The 23924-nt window shown below is 35.9% G+C and overlaps 1 protein-coding gene across 11 annotated transcripts in view; it reads left to right on the top strand.

Moving 5' to 3' along the window:
• The window catches only part of SLC16A7 (solute carrier family 16 member 7), an 87798-nt gene extending 64477 nt beyond the window's left edge, over positions 1 to 23321 (top strand). For all 11 annotated transcript variants that reach the window (XM_063323081.1, XM_063323078.1, XM_063323074.1 and 8 more), the window contains 3 exons: positions 10859 to 11002; positions 12713 to 13525; positions 16164 to 23321. In XM_063323081.1, coding sequence (XP_063179151.1) covers positions 10859 to 11002; positions 12713 to 13525; positions 16164 to 16435 — 1229 coding nt within the window. In that variant the 3' untranslated portion in view covers positions 16436 to 23321. The remainder of the gene's footprint in view (positions 1 to 10858; positions 11003 to 12712; positions 13526 to 16163) is intronic.
• The last annotated feature ends 603 nt before the right edge of the window (positions 23322 to 23924 follow it).

Genomic DNA, 23924 nt, shown 5'->3' with positions numbered 1-23924 from the left:
AAAAAAAGGAAAATATTTGTAAGTAACATCATTTAGGCAAATGTCTACGAAGAATTAAAATAAATATTTGCAAGCACTGTTTGTCTTGCTTTTTTTCTTCCCAATAATTAGCTCTGAGATTAACAACATATCTCTTTTTTTCAAGTTGCTATAATTGTAGTTGTGACAATGGTCACAACAATGGGACAATGTAACCTCTGTCTTTCTTTCCAGTTTTATGATCTACAACAATACAGAAAATTGTTCTCCCTTTGTAACAGCAGAATATGCTAAACTTGTTTGGCAATCTGGTTCATGCAGTTAGCAAGCTGTAAAGACAAGTTTTGTAGCTAGAAATTGTAATCTGCATTGGCAAGGCACAAATCACTAAACACTGTCTTCTTCAGTTACAAATTTTCAAGTTCTTTAAACTTGAAAGAGTGAGTTCAGAAGTTTCCAGGTGAAAAATACATATAAAAGGGATGAGTACGTTCTATTATCCCAGGAAAAACCAACTCATTTGTATCATTAGGAGTAAAACAATTGGATAAGGAGAAGTCGTGGGGTTTTTTGGAATTTTTTTGTGTGTGTATGTTTGTGTGAATATGTACTCTCTATGACTGGGCATAGCAGGTTTTTAGTAAGATGATTTTTGAGAAAGATAAACTAGTAGAAGTACTGGAAAGCTATAAATGAACCTCTAGTTTTGATAAGTATTAATTTTCCTTTGTTCCCTGAAAGCAGACATATTAGATAGGATTTGTTTTAATCTTTTCAGAAATGTGATGCTTCTTTCAGTACAAGCGCTCAAACACATATTACCAAATTGAACTAAGTCTTTGACTTGCAACCGTCCACAGAGAAAGACGGAGCAGCCACTGAGATGAATGAATAATACTTCAAAGATGAGACCTCTGGAAGAAATCCACTAAATATTTGCATTGAAGCAGAGTTAATGCCTCCTGAAATTCCTGGTGAAACCCTGAAAAGGATATAAATTTAGTGAAGTTTATTATTAATACCTTCATATTAAGTACTGCTATAGAGAAATATATTTACTAATATTTATATATTAGTATTACTATCTTTGCTATATTTCCAGAGAGGAAAAATAAGTAAGTCCTTGTTTGTTTTTTCATTTGAAGGAGAAGTAACCTTTAATGGCACAGGTTCATTGTGTGTGTCAACAGTAGTATTATTTAGGTGAAATCCCCAATGCATGTTTTGGGTCTGAAAAGCTGTTTTAATTTTAGTTTCATGCAAGCCTATGAAGTCCTGAGGAGTTAATTGCAGTTAAATACTAAGCTTTAAAAATCCATTGTCTTTTCTTCTGCAGGAAACTTTCATTAATTCTTCCAAATACCTCATATCTGCTACTGAATTTTCTAATGTTCATGTTGATACACTACATGACATTTACTGCTTAAGTTACAAGTTGGTTGCATCGGTTTTCTGGGAAGAAAAGAATATTTTTCTGGGAAGAAAAGAATATTTTTCTGAGAAGACTGCTTGTGGTGAACGTATCATGTGCTAATGCTATTTCCAGCTATCCCCATTACAGATGCACACAGGCCACTTTGTGAAAACCGTATGCCCGGTGTTACAATGTCTCTGTTTATATACGTCTCGCTTATAGGTGCTTTGGTTCCATCTCATCATTAACTTGTTCCCTCTTTTCTTCTTTCTTGTTTCTTGCCTTTTTCCAAGTTGAAAGAGTATTTTTTTGCAAGTATCTATGCATGGGCTCTGCTTTACTCAGTGATACTGAAGGTAAAAGGAATAAAAAAATAAGGAAAGTTTTAAAAAATGCTGAAGTATTTTGCTGCATCTGACTTCATTTCACAACAAATGCGTCAATGTGAAATTTGTGCAATTAATTTTGGGACAGAGCTTTTTTTTGTAGTCGGTGACCATAAATGTTTCTGAAAACCACTGAGTGTTCAGCAGCTCATAGGATTACACTAATTTCCTATTAAATGTTATGAAGTTTCATATTGCTGATTTCAAAAGAAATATCATAAATCATCTTAAGATCTTCTGCTTTGTAATCAAGTGTTTTAGCCTTTCATGAAAAAAATTCTGTAGCAGAGCATGCAAAAGTTAATTAATATAAAGCATCGATATGTATCCATGTAAATAATAATCAGCATGGCTACTCCTTGATTAAAAACCAGGCAATTTTCCAACTTTTTAAAAATTCATATGGAGTAATTTGCTTACTTGAAGATGTTTTCTAAATTACATGGTCCATAACTGCATACACATATGCACACTAGCAAACAAGAAAAAAACTTGTAAGCCAAAAGCTTTAATCAAAATACGTAATGCCTTTGGTTCATATCTCTGCTGTATCGCTGGGAAAAAGAAAGACAAAATAACAAAACAGATCAAGGGTTTGTAATTTCTACATAAAAGCAATACACTTAGAGCAAGCACCAGCACCACTGTTCACTTATTTTGTTTCTTCGGATCATTTCGGGAGAAAGACGTCTCATATTTGCAGCCAGACTTATGTGTTCTTGACTTGAGCACATCAGTTCAAAATTGTCAGATGTAACCTTTTGGGGAGGAGGAACCATGAAGAAGCAGCAAGTGTGTCGAGGCGCTCTACCATCAGCCAAGCTCCTGGGGGTCACCACACACATGATTACTGTGTTTCTTATAAAAGTCCTAAGGAACATCTTAAGGTCAATTTAATCCTCATTAGTAATCAAAAGATAAAAAGCTTAATAGAATTCAAGGATCCTTCAGGACCCAAGTGAGAATGTGTGCATTCAGGGTAATGACACTGAGGAAATGTCGTTAGAGGAAGGGAAGTGGTGAGCAAAGTGTGATGGATGGTTGAACGACCGACTGCTTTCTCCCCGGCATGCTGCGCTTTCAGCTGCTGACCTATCTTAACTCATAGTTTAGCAACCCTAACTCAACGTTAGCCATTTCTTTTTGGTGATATTTATTGCAAGAGCATTTTTTGCCCTTTGCTTTCTGTCAAGGTTACTATATTATCTGGGCTTATAGAATCAGTGCGGACAGTTGTAAATGTTGTATGAAATGGGAAAAAAAACACCTGCCAAATGCACAGAGAAACTACAGAGAAAGCTTTCCAACAATTCTTGAATGATGTTACTTTCATTGCTGTTACACAAACACACAGGATATGTCAGAAACACAGGTTACCATTCCCAGAAATGTGATAAAGAATCTTACACAAAATAGTTGCATAAATATTTGGGGGATTTTTTTTTTCTGTCTGCCTTCTCTAAATGCCTGTCCAAGAGTACTAAAAGTATTTAGCCAAAGGTTTTTGAACTAGAGATAAGGCTGTTACAGAATGCTCAGTATTTTGATTTAGTCCCGCTTGAGAAAAGCAGCGTATTTTTAACTTAATGAACAGGTTTTAAACATGATCAGAATCAATTTTGAGTTGGTTTTCCTCTGGATGCCGGAGATAACATTCTAATAGCAGTACTAAGTATTTGCTTAAAGCTTTTGTGGTTGAAGGAGTTCTTTTAAAGTGAAAGATAAGGCTCTGCTATAGCAAAATATGGGGGATTCTTTGCCAAACAAAGCAAATCAGTTCCTGCAAGTGGATTTTATATCTTGTAAAAAAAAAAAAAAAAAAAAGGAAAAGAAAGAAGAAGAAGAAGAAGAAAAAACTCTGACTGACTGATATTAGCAAGTAGTTTATCCTAATATTAATTCTTGTAGCTCCTCGGGATTTTCCAGCCTTGTACGAAACAGAAATAAAAAATAAAGCTGGACTGGAAAGATAGCTGCATTGACTCTGCAGAGCAGATGGCTGGGAATGGACTTGTGTTCAAATCATTTGACTTGACAGGATGCAATCTACAATATTGCATTAGTGCAACTTGAAATATTATTATTGCATTTATTTTCAACTTCTTTCAGCTTTTCACTTTATTTAAATAAATGTCATATTGTTCAGACTGAGTCATTTCAGGTTGCTTTGGATCAGTGACACTATGAAGACTGTATGACATTGTCAATTTATGTTAAAAAATTACCTTTATATCAAGAAGGCTCATCTCTAGTTCCATAATAAAATAATGCAGGTAGCAAAAGAGAAAGCATAAATGCACTGTCTGTATCTGAAACAAATTATAGATGTGAATGATCTTTAATTACATCACTGTATTATAGCAGTGAGAAATCAAACCAGGACAAATAAATTCAATACTAAAACCTAGATTATACACTTTCTAAAGAAACTTTCATTTCTACAGTGAATGTACATATAGAGTAGACCCAGAGATGACCTCATTAAGGACATAAAAGACAATTATAGCAGCTTGATACTGCTACAAACCGATTCCTATTATTGTAACGATTTTTACTAGTTATTATCCATTTAAGTTGCAGAACAGTTTTTTATCCCTCAGAGAAAGTAGTGTCTATTTACAGGAGAACTGTCTAAAGTAAATATTTTTTTTTTCATTGTGTGAAGAAAAAATTGATGTAAAAGAGAAAAGGCAGCAAGAATTCTAGTGTCCTAGATTCTCTTCCTCTTATAAATTAATGGAGTGTACCTAATACATTTGGACTTATAAATGTTATTCTACCTGAGAGCTGAGCAAGATATAGATTTTATGCCAAATAAATCTTCCTTTAGTCTGTTTTGTGGCCTTAAAACTGATCTGTCTGTACCATTACCTCAAAGTATTACAAAATGGAAATATTGTTATCTGGTTTGCATCCTTTAAGCTTTTAGAGATACTAGATATAAAGTTGTTGCATTCTCTCCAGAGTCGGATCATTTTTTAAAAGTGTATATTTTCTTAGGGCTGAAAAAAGAAATAAATGGATAGATGTATGTATATGAGTGTGTATCTCTGAGAATGTAACTATATGAGAAAGAATATTAAATTTATAGTGCATAGTTTGAGCCCTCTGTTCATTTCCTCAAATATAGCAAGCAATATGTTTCTTTAGAAAGAAATTTTAATGTTCAAGGGATGTTTAAACCATATTAGCACAATAAGCATCTTTTCAAGGGAAAAAAGTGATTATTTCTTAAAACATCTGCTTTTTATATCTAGTTATTATTCAGTTATGTAGTCTTTATTGCTTTTAATTTACCACAGTATGGCTTAGCAGAAGAAGGAAGATTGAAATGGTGATTGAAAAGTTAAACTTGGAAGTGAGAGGAAAATATGGATTATTGCTACCTTTATTATTATAAGAAATAATTAAACTAATTTGTAAGCAATATATTTCTTCCAAGAGATCTTGGTATTCACTGAAGACCAGTGAAAGCAGCTTTGTCCTCATGTCTTGCACAATACAAATGTGCAAGTGAAGGTTCTGCTGAGCCATCAAAACAGAACGTAGGTGTCACGTTATTATAGGCTTTGTATAAAACATCATAAACAGCTCCCAAATGCACGAGCCAGTCTGTGCTCACATAGCTGAAATAACTTTTGCCATCTTTCCCTTAACATATGAGGAAGAGTATGAAAAGCTGCAATTGTTTCTTGTCTTCTTCTAAAGCATTTGTGTCCTCCTGCACAGCCCTGAAACTGTTCTTCAGTGGCACTGGTTACAGTTGCTGTCCCATTCCTTCTCACAGTCTGGTCATTTGCCTCAAACAGAAAGATATAAAATAAAAATACAACCAGGAGACTGTTAGCATATTATGATAATGGTCTTAAATTTGGTTTAGGGAGTGTGTAGTCTTTTGTGGCTGAGGGTTTGTTGGTGCTAAGGGAGAGATCACAGTAAATATTCTTGTGGGCTTCCTGACTTAACATCTGTTATGTAGTTACTTCAGGCTTCAGGAAAGTAGACTCAGAGATCCAGCAGTCCTTTAGTGCATTAACGTGCATAAATGTATAGCATGATTTTGGCAGTGTTACAGTACTTAAACAGCTTAATCTGCCTTCTGCTAAAAAGAAAAGATATGCAAGGAATATAGATACATGCTGGCATGTGAGCATTGCTTAAATAATTGTAGAAGCTGTTAGATGTGGAATTAAATTTGTGCATGGCCATAAAACATATGATGGCAGGCAAACAGCTGGAATTTATGTAGATTTGTACACATTAATGTATGAATATGCACCATTTTATGAGACTCAAAACACAAGTATATACATAGGTGCCACAAGAAAACATTTAACCTACTCATCAGATTGGAAGGATTCCTAGATAGCTTAGGGAGAAAGGTTAAACTAACTTTATGGTTTATAGAACAATTAATATTTCCCACATGCGCAAATTTTAAATCAAAATACTGGAATATACTAAAAGAAAACCCGAAAATAAATGGAGCTGTGGTGGTAAATACACATCATTAACTTAAGGAAAATATCTCAAAGAGAATATTATGTTTAAAGGCATTTTAAATTCATAATACATTCCAGATGTAGGTCATTTGAAAGTACAGAGCTCAGACCTCTCAGACAGCTTTGTCTTTCCTCTGGTCGCTTCATCCACTGCCTACCTAAATTAATAAATCCATATTTGACCTCTAGCTAACAGGTCTTGTAGGTGAGGCTAACATGGCATGCTTTGATCTGAAAAGCTGTAACTTACAGTCCTGTCCTAACTGCCACAGTTAAGATCCACCGTTAAGAGGTCAAGTTTTCTTGTGCCTAATAAGGAACTGTTTGCAAAATGATCTTCCTCAAAGGACTGTACTATGGAACTTGCCATTCCTGGACACCCCCAAAAAAACCAACCAACCAAACACTAAAACCAAACCTCTCCCCCAAAACCTTAAACAGACGAGAATCTGGGTCATTTCCATGTTCTACAGGAGAAGGAAGGAAAGATGGGTCAAACAGTAGTAAAGAATGTAATTATTATAGTCAGTACTCTTCTGCGGTGACTATTAGAGCAGAGCTCATCTTTTCCCTTGATTATGTTGGAAAACTTTGTCAGTGCTGTGCAATGCTGTCTTTTTGATCCATAGTTTTATTTAAAATGCTAGCAATATGGCAATATTGTGCAACAATCTTTTTTAATGCCATTATTCTTTTTCTAGTACTTGATAGTCTACTATGTGTGGATTTACCTCATCTTTTTCATTTGGTCTCACACCCGTCCTTCTGGCTTTTCCTGCTGTCTTTGTTGAATGAGTAAAGAAGCAGATTGCTGACAGGTCTATCTACATCATAACTGAAGTATTTACATAAGGGTACAATTCAAGGTGTTTCCTGTAGTGAATAAATCTGTAAATTGTATGGTCAAATATTTACCTCCTATGATGCCTCTTTACAAATTTTTTTTCTAAGGATCAGCAAAGGAGCATTTTAAGTAAGACTACAGGAAGGCAACATTTATTACAGTAGTAGTTTGGGGGGGGGTCAGAATGTTACCAAATACTACACAAATTTTTCATTTACAATTTTGTAGATACTTTCATCTCATCACAGGAAAAAGAACTTGAAAATAATTAAAAAAAACATTATTCTGGTATCTTTGAAGTGAAATATTGTTATTGTGTTTAGCAATGATAACGATTAAAACTTTTTTTTTTTCAGAAAATTGCCTTTAATTTAATTTCTTTTAAAAAATATAAATATTAATTGGTAAGGGGTGAAACTTTTTGCTTTGAGTTAAACAATGAGTTCAAGTTAAAAGGATCTTTTTTGATACAGGGGAAATATTTGTATTGTTCACGTATTTCAAAAGGGCTTTCTTTCTAATTCAAACATGAGCCAAACTACTGGTTGTCCAAACATAGCTCTATAAATAAAAAAATTGTGATCAAAGTTATGCTTCAGCATAGGTATGAGAGCACAAGTTTATTAAGACAGGAGAAGTAAGCATGATAATTTTGGAAAGTGTTTGGAGTGTAATGTGTCGATCCTTCACGTTTCACTGCTTTCTCCATATGACCTCAAAGGAGAAACCCCACCTCACTGTCACTGTTCTGCCCAATGTTTCCCCCCAAATGGAAATAAAGAAGTGTTAAGTATCTTATAATATAAGCTGTCAGCGAAAAGTTTTAGTGCTTCATATGAGATTCAAAGTCTTTTAATAAACCTCTGGGCTACTGTATATTTGGTGAGCCATTCCATGCTGTGGATTTTCAACTCTGTTGGTTTAAATATACGGTTATGCTTAAACTGCAGTTCAGTGGGCAGCAGAGCTTGGTCTCCTGTGTTTATGTGTCTGTAAGATGAGCCCTGATGCCTTCAGTCTGAGCACCCTTTACCTTTCCAGTAAAACAGCCACCCTGTTTATCCTCTGTGTCCACACCTACCTTGAACGGTACAGCTGCCTGGGCAAGAAGATAGATTGCTTTTACTAGTGGGAAGCTGAGTATATTGGCCAGTGTCTGTGTTGCCTGGGCAGGAACCTCCTTTTTTAAACAGATGCTGCCCTTGACTCCTTATGACCCAAGCTATTTAACGAATGCACAAACTGTAAGATCTAAACATCACTCAGATCTTTGCTTTTCGGTGAAGTTAATTTCAAACTGGTCTCTGGATTCCCAAGCTATTAGAAAAGATAGTCAGACGCAGGGCAAAACTATTATAGAAGCTTGTTTCCATAAGGAAATAAGCTAAAAATGCATCATCTGGCATAAGCTTAAGACTTTTGTTGTTGATATTTGTCTTGGACGAGTGTACTCTTCGCTGGATAAAAAAATGTCTGGAGGGCCGGGCCCAAAGAGCTGTTGTGAATGGAGTTAAATCCAGTTGGTGGCTGGTCATAAGTGGTGTGGCCCAAGGCTCAGTACTTGGGCAAGTTCTGCTTAACATCTTTATCAATGATCTGAACGAGGGGATCAAGCGCGCCCTCAGTAAGTTTGCAGACGACACCAAGTTGGGCGGGAGTGTTGATCTGCTTGAGGGTAGGAAGGATCTACAGAGGGATCGGGACAGGCTGGATTGATAGTCTGAGACCAATGGTATGAGGTTCAACAAGGCCAAGTGCTGGGTCCTGTACTTGGGTCACAACAACCCCATGCAACACTACAGGCTTGGGGAAGAGTGGCTGGAAAGCTGCCGGGTGGAAAAGGAACTGGAGGTATTGGTTGACAGCTGGCTGAATATGAGCCAGCAGTGTGCCCAGGTGGCCAAGAAGGCCAGTAGCATCCTGACTTGTATCAGAAATAGTGTGGCCAGCAGGACTAGGGAAGTGATTGTCCCCCTGTACTTGGCACTGGTAAGGCACCACCTCGAACACTGTGTTCAGTTTTTGGGCCCTCACTACAGGAAAGATATTGAGGTTCTGGAGCATGTCCAAAGAAGGGCAACAAAGCTGGTGAGGGGTCTGGAGCACAAGTCTTATGAGGAGCATGTGAGGGAACTAGAGAAAAGGAGGCTGAGGGGAGACCTTATCGCTCTCTACAGCTATCTGAAAGGAGGTTGTAGAGAGGTGAGTGTTGGTCTCTTCTCCCAAGTAACAAGTGGCAGGACAAGAGCAAATGGCCTCAAGTTGCACCAGGGGAGGTTTAGGATGGATATTAGGAAAAATTTCTTCACTGAAAGGGTTGTCAAGCATTGGAACAGGCTGCCCAGGGAAGTGGTGGAATCACCATCCCTGGAGGTATTCAAAAGACAGGTAGGCGTGATGCTTAAGGACATGGTTTAGTGGTGGTTTTGGCAGTGTTAGCTTAATGATTGGACTCGATCTTAAAGGTCCCTTCCAACCTAGACAATTCTATTCTATTCTGTGATTCTATATGCAAGTAATAATTAACATTTACAGTACATCCATAGTAGTACTTTAATACGTTTAAGGTAATTCAAACAGTGGAGTCTAAAATAACACTGTACCTATGAAAATACACTTTTAAATTTGCTTGGGTTTAGCTTTTTCACATCATGGAGTTTCTGGCATTTGTTCCTTTAGGTATTTATAAAAAGAGAGACTTAAAACTATTACGAGTACAGTGAATGATTTGCAGTAAAACCGAATGTAGAGCTTGGCATTCCACTTTATGCCAGGTGCCTGCTTTGTCTTGAGTTTGAAATTTATTGCTTTTTATTATAGTGGGGGTTTTTTATTTATTTTTGAATTGGATAAGCTTAGTTATTGCAAAAGCAAGACTATTCGTAATGGTTTGGGCCAAATATAGCGCAGCCAGCTGGTACACAGGTTTACCTAAAGAGCTTTGGCAACCTCTTAATCTTGATATGTAGCACACCATCTATTCTAGTCACGGTCGTTTAAAAAACATATAATGCATGTCATGCTAAATTGCACACTAGCAGTTTGTTTAATACGGACGTAATTACACCATAAACTGAATTGCAGTTGAAACTGAAAAATGGTCCTGTAGCAATATTTTCAAAGTTTATAGGTCTTTATGCTAAACCACATCTTAGATTTTCACAGACAACCTATAGTCATCTTACTGCCCATTAACACTCCTTTCTGGATGAGGTAAGGGAAAACGAGCCTCAGGCGCCAGAGATTTACAATCTGATTTGACAATATTTTTAAGTCTATGTGTAGTTTTAAGTAGGGGTCCGGGACATGCTACAGTATTAAGATCAGTTATTAGTTTGCTTGCCTGGAGATTCCACCTGCTCTGCGGAGTTTTGATATCTGTCTTATACTTGAAATTCTTCAGTCCTTGCACTTTCAAAACTTCCATTGACCAATCTCAGTATTGATTGCTTGTGAACTGTAACAATCCCTCTTACTTGTCTGATGTCTTTAATCTTTTGATCCATCTCCATGACTAATCAATATTTATATTGTCATGGAGGCAATATATCCACATCCAGGCTCATGTGTCTGCAAACTCACAAAGTGTGTTTGTACAACAAATCAGTATAGAAACAGCTAAGCCTTTCCTGGGATGTAAGAGTAAGGCATTCCAACATATCTAAACTAAACACAAAGACACGTATGATGGAGTTACCTGTTACCTGTTAATGTATTTTCTTTCTACCAACAGGTCCCATAAGCAGCATTTTGGTGAATAAGTACGGTAGCCGGCCTGTGATGATAGCAGGAGGTATCCTGTGTTCATTTGGTATGATTGCTTCCTCTTTCTGCAATAGCGTCCTCGAACTTTATCTATGTATTGGTGTCGTTGGAGGTAAGAGTCTTGTTTAAAAGGAATTATTCTGTTATATTATATTATATTATGTTATGTTATGTTATGTTATGTTATGTTAATATTATATTATATTATATTATATTATATTATATTATATTATATTATATTATATTATATTATATTATATTATATTATATTATATTATTATATTGATGCATTTTTAATACTGTTCTACCAATGAGCCTTACTGATCAAGAACCCACTGTGCAAGGCGTTGTACAAATGCAAACAAAAAAAGGTAGCAAGATCAGTTCATTTCAGCTACCTGATCTATCAAATCCTTTAAATTAGCTGGTATGATGTTAAATTATTTCTTAGGATATTTCAGGAACAACTGATGATTTTATTCAATAAATGCTGTATGTATGTACTGTTCCACACTGCACTGTAATTATGGTATAAAAATTGATTGGCTCATGACAGCACTTATTACAGTCTTTTGTGTAGAATCTCACATTCATTCTTTTAGCTTTCAATCATGTTGCACTTCAAACGGGGTGGCAAAGGCTAGTAGAATTCTAGTAAAAATGCAAAAGCTAGTACCAGCTTTCTGTAGGTTTGTATATACAGGTTTGTATTTACTCTTACAGACAAGTGTAACAACTTTCAGTACAATAGCTTTCTGTTTAAAATCTCCCAAGGTCAGTCCCCAAATAAAATTATTCATATATTGGATATTGCCTAAGGCAATGAACTAAAGTGATCATAAAGCCAGTAAATTAAATAACCTCCTTATCAAAAGTTGTGGCATTTTTTTAAAACTACCTCCTCAGAATAAGGAAGGCAAGTGAGGTGAAATATTGGCAGGTCATTCATGAATGAGATAATACTTGTTCCTATATTCAAGCTCATTTTTCTTTATATTGGAACTAAAAGAGTCCTGCTTTGTTCAGTGATTATTTCTTAAAGCTCTTATTTTTTACATCCTAAACTTAATGGTCACTCAAAGAATAAAGTCAGGGTCCAGGAACAGGCCTATCAGAGAAGAAAACTTCTCTCCTGTGCTATTCAGCAGATGCACAGCTACTTAGACCTTATTGCTGAGGTGTCTTAATACAGAGGCCTAGAGGTTCAGCTTGTACACTCAACTGATGTGGATGGGTGGTCTGCTCCCATGCATGTCCTCTACAACTCCTCCACCTTTAGTAGTGACTTCCATACCTGGGGAAGTGGAGCTGAACATGCTCCAAAATAATTAGCCATTTTAAGCTCCACTTTTGTACGCAAGTTTGATCTTAAATAGGGCTGGAAATAAGAAATTAGGAGATTTATGCATTTAAATATACCCTGTATTCCTTGTAGCTGAGGTGACATTTAATAACTTTGGTGAAATGAGCCAAGAGAGAATTGCATTACAGCTTGGTAAACATAAAAATGGTGAGTCAAGGCTCTGATACCATCATTCCTCTGCAGTTCTCCTGTCTCTATCACTGCTGAAACACAACAAGGAGTTTTGGCTTTTATTGCAGTGGTACAGGGGGAAATAGTAGAATGTCACCATGACATGGTCTTGGCATTAACACATGGACAGCAATGAAGCTGTATTTCATTCTGTAATGCTAGTTGGTTTCTGTCTTCATTGGGAATCACTGGATTAGATACAGGTCATTAACAAAATAACTTGAAAGAAGTGTGATATGTTTTTTAGTGCATGACCTCCAATAATACTGTCTTTTATGTGTTGTTTAGGTCTGGGTTTAGCATTCAACTTACAGCCTGCCTTGACCATGATTGGCAAGTATTTCTATAAAAAGCGTCCCATTGCTAATGGATTGGCCATGGCTGGAAGTCCGGTGTTTCTGAGCACATTGGCACCTCTCAATCAATTCCTCTTTAATGCATTTGGCTGGAAAGGAAGCTTTCTCATTCTGGGAGGACTTCTTTTGAACTGCTGTGTGGCTGGGTCGCTTATGAGACCTGTTGGACCAAAAACAGTCCCTCCTGCGAAAAAAGATGTTGAAAAAGGCACAGGAGATTCTACCTTGCACAAAAACAACAAGAAATCTTTTTGGCAAACTATCAATAAATATCTGGATCTGTCCCTCTTCAAACACAGAGGGTTTCTGATCTATTTGTCAGGAAATGTCATTATGTTTGTCGGTTTTTTCGCTCCAATAGTATTCTTGGCTCCTTATGCTAAGCACAAGGGAATCGATGAATATTCTGCTGCTTTTTTGCTATCTATCTTAGCCTTTGTAGACATGTTTGCTAGGCCTTCAATGGGACTCGTAGCAAACTCCAAGTTTATCCGGCCAAAGATTCAGTACTTTTTTAGTTTTGCTGTGTTGTACAATGGTGTCTGTCATATCTTGTGCCCTCTGGCAACAAATTATACTGGCTTGGTGATATATGCTGTATTTTTTGGGTTTGCATTTGGAATGGTTAGCAGTGTTCTTTTTGAGACATTGATGGACCTCGTTGGGGCTGCCAGATTTTCCAGTGCAGTTGGACTTGTCACCATCGTGGAATGTTGCCCTGTGCTCATAGGCCCTCCTCTAGGAGGTAAGAGTCTCTTTTAGTCCATTTTTTTTCAGACATTACGGCATAATCTTGCAATTTAGTATTGAATTAATATAAACATTATTCTTAATGTTATTTAATGCTTTCTGTGTGACTAGGAATGTAGTGTGGCAGCAGTGTGCTGCATCAGTTATCTTTGGACTTTACAGCTGCAGATCCACTTGAGAATCTGAAAGCATATAATGTGTACATGTGCAGTAGATAAAGAGCATATCTCTACTGGCCCATAAATCCATGTGATAAATGTATTTTACTGATAGCATGTACTGCTAACTTTGCAGCCTTGATTTACATGTATTCAGCTCCAATTTGCTCTTTGCCAGCACAGTTCTTACTCTCTTGAACTGGTCGAATCCACTGATCGGTTTTTGTGAAGATCTCACAGTGACTTGTGGTTTCTCTAACCTAATGGCAGTTAGAGGAGCACCCACATAAATTTAAAATAGCAACTTTAGTTTGTCTAAACAGAGAGAACTGGCATTTCTAGAGAGAAGAAAGCAGTAGGGAGGTGCCAGAAAGGACAGGGGCATGCTCAGCAGCCTAGACAGGGTGTGGGCCTGGTGGGATTGGGCCTGGGCTGTGGAGCATTGAGCCCTGGCATGGTTTCACGACGGAGACTCACTCTCAACCAGTCCATTAGCCTGTTTCGGTAGCCAACAGATACGTCTAAAGCAATTCAGAGTATGAACCATCCTACATTGACTAAAAGATGGTAATGTTGCCATCTTGTCTCTTTCAGGTGTAAGGGGAGCTTAAAGGGAGGCTAGGTGTGCAGCCTGGACTGTATTTATAACTTGGGCTTCTAGCACCAAAAATGATGAAGAGTCTTACCTGAAGTATTTTCTGCTTGCTAGCTTTTTAGTCAGTATTTAGTAATGCTGTTAGTAAGTTTTATAATCTTAAGGCTTCTGATGCTATAAGACACTAAAGAAATAATGCTCAAATCTTACTGAAAAATATTTGCTAAAGGTGTGTGTGTGTTGCAGTGTAAGCCCAGCAATACGAAAATATAAAGATACTGAGATTACCAGCCTTGTGAACATACACTATACCCACAAAGACACAAAAGTCAGCAAGTTTATATGTGACTAAAACCATTTATAATTATCAAAATGCTTTAAGGATTACTCTCACTATTTGTATGAAAATAGCATTGTTGAGTGAAATTTCAAATATGTCAAAAGAATTCCACTCACTTCAGTACAATAATATTTATACAAGTAAATGTTTAATAGTCCTCAAGTTATGCCAGATTTCCCTCATTTTTTAACACGCAAATCCATTTTGGTAATGGTAGAGCGAAATATATTCTTCTCACACAGACTCTTCCTATGCCACCTAGTGGGGGGACTGAGCCTGTGACCACTGGATCCAGCCTTTTCAGTCAGGTTCTGAAATCAATATTAATATTAACTCTAAAGACATTAAATCTAATATTTATGGAGCAATAGCATATGCAACTATTTATTTTTCAGTGTATTGGCTTTTCAGAAGTTTTGAAAAGCATGTGTTTGTCCTATAACTGTATGAATAATTGATTTATCTTGTTAAATAGAGACAACAGAAGGTGAGCACATCTAAAAGCTAAATCCCAGTTTTGACTAGTTCATATCCTTTAAAATATTATGCTAAAGTAATTTTAATGCAGAATTTCACTTTCAATTGTCACCTTTACGATACTGCTCATCGATAAAAACCAGTAAATTGTACGATTTACACCAATAGGTGAATTATACAGATGCAGTGCTATTTGAGTTTTTTCGTAATACTAAGCTTGCGAAATAAAGAAAAGACTAAAATAATTTGATGGCTTGTAAATATGTATCAGGTGAATAGGCTGGCTTCAACCCAGTAAAAGCATCTAAATACATACCAAATTGAAGTGTGCAGGTTATCCTGTGAATTTCAATGATAGTGTAGCAGAGTTCAGAGCTAAATAGTTAGATACATACGAATCTTGATTTGGCAGTTGGGAAAATTTAGAAAGAATGGCTCATAAAATGGAAGAAGAGTTATATTTTCTTCTCCTTGTCATGACCAAATTAATCTCAGAGGTCTGGATGTAATTTTTAGGTACGTGCTTCAGAGTTCAAAACTCAGCAGTTGAGCATGATAGCTGAAGGGACAAGCCCTTCTATCTCTTTCGCCAGTCACAGGAAAGTAAAAACGAAAAGAAAGCAGTTGATGCACAGTGACAGCAGCCTAAAAAGGCACATACCTCTTCATCCTATTGTCTGTATGCAGCCTCCGTGAGTGTCAGACAGTCACTCCAAAACAATAGGAAACAAAATTAGGAGGTGAATAAAATAATAAGACAATGAAAGAAGGAAAATGAAAGAACTAAAAAACTGTCTGTCATTATTCATTAAGCTTTACTTACTTTGTTCTTCAATATTTTATCATTGTCAGTGATTGCAATAACAATTGCTAACTTGACTAATACAGGTTTCGTTAGAGTTACGCTGTATATGTCAGACCATTTGAACATGTTGAAAAGGCTTTTTTGCTCCAACTTCGAAAACAAGCAATATATAGGTACTTCTCCTAGGAAGAAATCTAGATTGTATTGGGTATTCTATTCTAAAGACTCTTTTTCTCTCTTCTTGTCTTTGTATTTCAGGTTGGTTAGTGGATGTTACTGGTGAATATCAGTACATGTATTTTGTCTGTGGAGTGATTGTGATTGTGGCCAGTATCTGGTTGTTCATTGGCAATACCATTAACTACAGGCTTTTGGCAAAAGAAAAGAAGTTAGAAGATGAGAAGCAGAAAGCACAGAAGAACGCTGACTCAAAGGAAGCAGAACCATTAACAAATAATGAGAACGAAGATGCTGCCAGCAGAGCTGATAAAGCTCTTGAAGATCCTTCAGAAAGAGAAACCAATATTTAATCTGCAATATAGCTCAGAAGGCAACATTTATGACTTCCATTAGAAATATGTCTTCAAGACACAGGCCAGGTTTTGTGGTAATAATGATCAGTCACAATATTGGATGGGAACAGATTTTTGCCCCGTGGCAAGACTCTAAGTTAAATTACTATCTATAGCTTATTTGTTTCAGTGATACAAAATTGAGATTACAGAGGTAGTGACTCCATGCAAATGAGTCCATCAAACTATGACTCTGGACAATCAAGAGTCAGGTAAACTAGACTATATATAAAGCCCTCCAGTGACAAGCAGTTTTGTTCTAAAAGTATATCTAATGAAAAAAGTATCTCTAACTCTTATTTGGGAAGATACTTTCTGTTCGTCTTTAGACTATTGTTAAAGTCTGTTGAAATAATCTGCCCAAATTGTATTTACCGCTGATACTAAAAAGAATATAAACTCAAAGATTTGTTTCAAAAGAGACAGAGTACCTGAAGCACACTGAAACTTTTTTCTCTTTTGTATGGCCACTAGATCAAAAAGATACATTATGTCTGTATAAAAAAAAATATAATATGGATGTAAAAGTTAAGGCTAGAAGACAAACAATTGGTGGGTACCATCTCTAAAATACAATAAACAGCTGAATTACAATATATTCCAGAAGTTGTTTCCTCCTGTGATAGCTGTGATAGATGGCTACATTGTACTTCAACATACACATTTGAACACAAAGTACGTTCAGACCTCACTAATTCAAACTAAGCTAAAATCTGCCTGTACATAAAATGATTTAAAAGCAAGATTTACGTTGCTAACAAGAGTGGCAATTAGTTTGTTTGCTTATGTATTCCTGTATGGCTGAAGGAACTGGATTGGACTGTGACACCTTCTTCCTAAAGGGACTAGATTCAGAACCTGCTGATGTTAAAAGGATACTTACCCTTGGCTTTTGTGGCCTGAACCAGTTTCATGGCAATGACCTAGTAGATGCTTGGGTTTATTGGCAAGTCATGAGTTGTTTGGTGGTCTGCTGAGAGGAGATTTAAGGTCTAACTTCAGGTTTTTGCAGACAAGTAACTTTATACCAGTTCTCACCTCCCTTTCCCATGTATTTAGTGAAAAGCTAATTCTTTTTTGTAATGCCAGTTTGAACAAAAATGCTGCAAGGCACATTGAAAGTGCCAGTCTGGAAGCTTTGTATTAACATATCCTTTTTGTGCAGGATATTTGGTCTTCTGTCTGCAATGTCACACAGACACTCATATCAATTAAGAAGTATACAATTGTTCCTTTAGACAAAGTATAAGTCAACAATTTTAATTTGCAGAAATTAGCATTGCAGTTGAAAGCTAAAAGTGCAAGCTTATGAAGGTATTAAGTGAAAATATTTCTGTTCTATTTGTAGGTGAGGAAAGGTGCTATTCGTTTTGGTGAGATACATGTAAATGCCTCAGAAATTGTGAAAATTAAGGGTCTGATTCATTAAACATTCATACACTATTTACGCAGAATACACATACATTCAATTCAGGGAAAAAAATACCATTCATTTTAGCACTTCTTTAAATCTCAAAAAGTTGCAAAGATATTGGACAGACAGCTAGCTGGGTTAAATATACTTTCAAGCACCAATAACAGAAGAAACAGCTTAGTAAAATCTAGCGAATATGTGAGTGCTTTTAAGAAAGAATAGTGTTCAATATTATTATTTTCATTCTTCTAAAAATTTTGGTAGTGCTTGCTTCTGTTTTGCTGGGTTATCATCTTATATACTATGAACTACCACAGTTATGCTGAACTTTCTCATTATCTCAGCGCTGTTTTGGGGGAGAACCATCATGAATCTACTCACAGCATGGTACAGCAATTAATACCTACTTTTTACCTAATTATGTGCAAGAAAACCAAACACCTTCTACAAGTCCTCTAATTTTATAGGCGCATCAGCAACAAAATACGTCCATTTCAGAGTTTTGGGAGAAAATATGGGTTGAGCAGTGAACTGTATAAAGGAGAATGATTTAGTCCCAGTAAATTACAGTTTCTCTCCCACCCCCCCAGCTTCAGAGAAGAAATAAATACATTGCACCTCCTTCTGAACCTCAGTCCTGCCAGCACCCTATGAGGTAAAACCATTCCTCTGGTTTTGGGTATACAAACATACAGGGTGAATTCCAAGACCTGTGAAGGCCCTATGTGCCCAGAATCAGAAAGTGATGAGGAGTTTCATAGATGCTAAGCTTTCATACAGTGAGGAATATCAGTTATAAATACTGGATTGTGAAAGATGAACTGAAATTTTAGCTAAAGAGTAGTCATCAGATATATCACTCTGCTCTTGACAGCAAGTGGTAGAAAGGTAGAGATATTTGAAAAGAGATGAATATAGAGACTGAACCAAAATGACTGAGGCAAAAATGCTAGGTGCTTATTATCTCTTTGCAAAAAACAGCATGATTAAGAATATAGAGTAGAAGACAACAGGCGTCAAGTGTTGACTTAAGTCTGTTGAACGTTGCTGTTGAACAAATGATGGACTTAGAGGAAAGATGATAAAAAAAAGGCTCTCAGGAAACATGCAGGCAACTTACCTGTTCTATGCAGGATCATAAAATGCAAAGCAACATGGCATAGGAAATAAGGGAAAAGCAAGGTTCCTCGAGCCATAGACACACCTGACCACCAGTAACAAAAATCATGTTACTGCCTCAGAGGAAATAAAAAATTATATAAACACAACCCTCTGCAGAGCTACTACTCTTTCATCTCTGGTCAGTTATGTCAAAAAATAATAGGAATGAAAGAACTGCTTTACCACCGCTCACCAATGTGCAATTTTTAATCCCATAAGGTAAAATGATGTAAAAGGCAACTGGAGCAATATAAAATATGAACTGTGTCAAGTGAAACGTTCCCTTATACCTGTTTCATTACTTTTCCTAATAATACTAGCAAGAAAATAAAAAACATCAGAATATTCTTGTTATTGCTGAATATTAAGGAAGTTAAAATCCAGAGATGAATGAATAAAATTAGAACCATATCTATGCAAAAACTGCCTGGAATTAAAAAAACTATGTCTTCCAAATAACAGGTCCTAAAGGGGCAATTGCCTTGTATATGTAGCTCTTATTTCTAAAAGTAATAATAATAATAAATTGCCTTGAATCAATTCTATACTGAGCAGCAAAGTAGCAAAATGAGTATAACTTGCCTTCAAATCCCTGAATATCACTCTTACTTGCACTGAGCTGTAATTTGTACGGCAAATCATTTCATCATTACATTTCTGCTTTCAGGAGAAGACCCGGGTATATACCATCTCTCTAAATCCCCCTGGTTTCTTTTATTTACTTCGCCCCCAGTCAGGACCACTGCAGGGTCAAGACTAAGAGATGCCCCTGCCCTACAATCAAGAAATGTACTCTCAAACTTCAAGACATACCAGATGCATCTGTTACACACTATGGTCTCTAGTCTCTGTCAGTCAGTGCAAGATTGCTCTTAATCTCATTTATACTCATGTATACTTATGCTCTTCATTTCTCTGCTACGATATCACAGAGCCTAATTATCATCTTGCTCTTATTTGATCAATCAAGAAAAAAAATGCCAAAATTTTAAAATTAGTAGAAAAGGGGATAACATCAATAATATTTTTTCCTGTTTAACATCGAGGTTAAGTTTCAAGTAGTTTCAGAGTAGACATCTCTATGTTTTTTTGACATCGTACTCTCTAGTAGCTGGAGGGTTCTTCTTTGGTGCCCTTTCCAACTCCAGAGAAAGACTTCTCACTAGTAATTCTCAGTACTTTTTCAAGAACGTATCGAAGGTTCACCCTCCTACCTCTCGCCATTGAACTGTGGTTCCAATGTTGTCAGTTCTGTATTTCCATTAACTTCACAAAAGCATCTTTTTATAAGTAGTCAGACTACAATCCTTTTATTTCAGGAGCATGATTTGTGAACTGTTTCGACAGAGTTAGGGAAAGTCTTACAGTATCTTCAAATAGATTTTTTTTTTAATGATGCTGTCCTTATGAGAGGAAGTCCAACTTTACTTACTGCTGAAGTGAATGGCAGCAATTTCACTGACATCGTGATTCAAAATTCACATGAATTTTAATGGTCTTTTTTGCATATCAGCATCCAGTGTGCTTAAAAAACATTTGGCAGTGTGTATGTAACTGTTCCTCCCAGGCGACTCTTGTTCCTCTTGAAGGTTCCCCACGCGCAGCCCTGTTCTCCATTTGGATTTAACACAAAGAATTTGGGCCTGGCATGTAGGGGCTTTTCTTAAATGCTTTCTTGTCATTCCCTTTCCTCAAATGCCTAAGCAACATTTTTACTTGATACTTTCAGGTCTGGATGTCCGCAAGTATTAATATTCAGATACATAAAAAGCTACAGATACCACATACAGCCAAGTTTGGGGCAGCCATCAGGATTTCATTAACAAAGCCAGTGACCACTTTTATAGATGAACATGCTGTAACTGATACTGACAATTTTGCCTATAACAAAATTGAATAGAGGCACCTTTTGTTAATTTCTCTATAGATGACTATTTTTCTACTCACAGAGAGGAATATAAAGGGAATTTTTAAATAATTATTTTCCGAGATGACATATCAATTTTAACAAGGCTTTCTGGATTTTTTTTGAGGTGAATGCTTTTCTGATATTTGTGCATATATATATATTGAAGTGTTTGCATGTATTATCACCTTTTTGATCACAATTTGCATAAGCGTTGCTGAGTAATGTCAACATAATTTGCATATTGTTGTTTTGCAGTTCAATTTTTTTTCATCATCTACCTCTTAATTGAAGTTTGGAGAATTGCACTACCCTGGAAGAAAACGGTTGACAAAAGCATAATGATAAAAGCTGTACAGACTATTAAAAAGTCTCCCAACTATTTGAAGCTACTTAGAGTTCTATTTTTAAGGCAGTGCATATTTATGACCAAATTCTTGTGTCAATTGCCATAGCTTTATTAAATATAAAAATTTAACTCACATTGGTGTAGTTTTTACATCACTGTACTGGTATAAAAACTCAGCATGTCATTTAGATATCCAAAGTCTACTGCCCTTTTTTTGAGATGCTAGCCTTCCATTTTTTTTTTTTCTTTCCATTTCTGAGTTAGTCAGAGTAATTCCATGGAAACATTACATAATTAATACAGCCAAACAGTTTTAAAAAATATTACAGGATACTTTGCATTTTGCATCCCTGAAAAAAAAAAAAGTTTCTTTGGTTTAGCTTAAATAGAGAATTTTATCTTGCCCCTGCTTTTGTGGGGCAATTGAGGGAGATGGACACAAAACGTTGGACTGGGGCCAAGGAATAATGATTGTTGTGCATATGCTCTTTACAAAAACAGAGATGATTGTTTCTTCAAAGATATTCTTTTTAGTCTGCAAACCATTCTTGCCTTCTAGGACCTAGTACAAAGTCCACTGAAGCCAACTGAAAAAAAAAAACTTCCAATGTCAAAAAGCTTCATCAGACATTGGAGGTGATGTGGCTTCAGTGGAGGCTTCAGCCTTATTTTCTCCATATCAAATCTCAGGAGTATCAGATATAACACAGCAAATGCAGAATTTGTGGCAAATGGCAATTTAGCTCTGCCTGCATAATATTCCTAATGAATCAGTCCCTGAAATAATGCACAATATGTATTATTTTAATAGCTTATGTAAATAATAAAAAAACAAACATAAACTCTGAATGTAGATTATAAAATATAGAGGATATATTTAAATAAATATCCGAACAAATCTGTTTAACACCAAAGGAAATTATCTATTTCCTTTCAAGCTTTCCTTCAGCAGTGTATAATCTTCATTTTTGTTATTTCCAAGAAAATGTTTTATGTCTTTTGGAATGTATATATAGATCTATATATAAGGGAATATATATGCATATGTGTGTATGTGTGTATATATGTATTCCCCTATATATAAAACTCTAATTTATATATATTATATATATTTATGTATATATAAAATATATATAATGTCTTAGAGTAAGTTGCATACTGTGCCTGATAAATGAAGCATATTTGTAAGCAGATAAATGACTTCGGCAAATGACAGAAAAATTTAAAGGTTTTCTACAAGAGTATATTTTATTATTTTTCAGTTTCTGCTGGTTTTATTTATATTAGCAATTCATTCAGAAAACTGCAATATTACCTAACATTGGTATTTCAACCATGACTCAGTTCAAAGTGGCATAAGATCACTGAGAATTTTCATTGTTGTTAGACTGTGAAACCTACATTGTTGGTGGAGGGGTGTTGGTTGTTTTTGCTGTAGAAGTATTAACGAGGTGATCTCTGAACAGACTGCAACACATAGACTGAGTTTTCATCTATTGTAGTATGTACGACAAGATCATACGAGGCATTGAGGGACATGATATTCTTGTAAAAAGTATGGAGAATGAGGATACTCAAGGCCCCGTAAACAATATTCCTGTTAAATTCTTGCAGGAAACTCTCCAGAACACTAGGCTCTAAAACACTGACAATTTTTCATACCTTTTCCAGGTTCTGGATTTTTTATTTTGTCTGCAAGTAGGCAAGCCAGTGAAAAGTCTACTTTTGTCTCTGACTCTTCAAAAGTTCTACCTTAAAGTTGTTGAGAGATTTTTTCAGAGTGGTACATTAAGTACTTAACATAAATACCCTTCCTGAAGTGTGACATAGGTGCATTTTTCACTTGTATTAGCCTACTTGGAAAGTTCGCCATATCTACTGTTCTGTTCTACCAACAGAACTTGGTATTGCTATGCAATAATTAAACATGCAGTGGCCATTGTTGCTGACTAACAAATTTTTTTCTTCCTTTTTGTATTTTGCAATACAGTACGGTTTTTACTTGAATATATTGGCTAGACTTTTTTTTTGACAATCATTTATTAGCTAGAGGTGCTATTTATGTTCCAAAGAGATCTGGGTGAATGATAACATTCTCTTTCTAGATGCCAAATCCTTTTTTTTTGACCTGACAAAATTCTTTGTTCATAATGTATATTAACCCTGTAAAATGCTTATGCACTGCATTACATTGTATTTAAATGCATACTTGCTCATTAACTTCTATTCCAGGCTTGTACTAGTCTCTAATATGTCAAGTTTGTCCATATATATTTATGGAAAATTGCAATGAAAAATGTGTATGATAAACAATTGAAAAAAAAAAAGAAAATAAAATTTTAATGTAAAGTTTCTGAAAGGATGTAAGTGCTGTTTTATTAGACTCTTTAATAGTAAGTCATTTACACTTTTAAAGTGTGTAAATATTCATAGATATATTAACTGATTCACTATTCAAATGGAGCTAAGATGTCAAAATCACTTCTCCTTGCATACAGAAACAGAACTGGAAGATTTCCTCTGTAGGAAAGATACTACTAGCAGCAGAACATGCCAGCAGCCCCTTGCTATTCCTAGTTCCACCATAATTATGACTAAATCTCATACATTACTCAGA

Source organism: Chroicocephalus ridibundus, chromosome 1 (assembly GCF_963924245.1).
Source record: "Chroicocephalus ridibundus chromosome 1, bChrRid1.1, whole genome shotgun sequence".
Lineage (NCBI taxonomy): Eukaryota > Metazoa > Chordata > Aves > Charadriiformes > Laridae > Chroicocephalus > Chroicocephalus ridibundus.
This window is presented reverse-complemented; position numbering and strand designations above follow the sequence as displayed.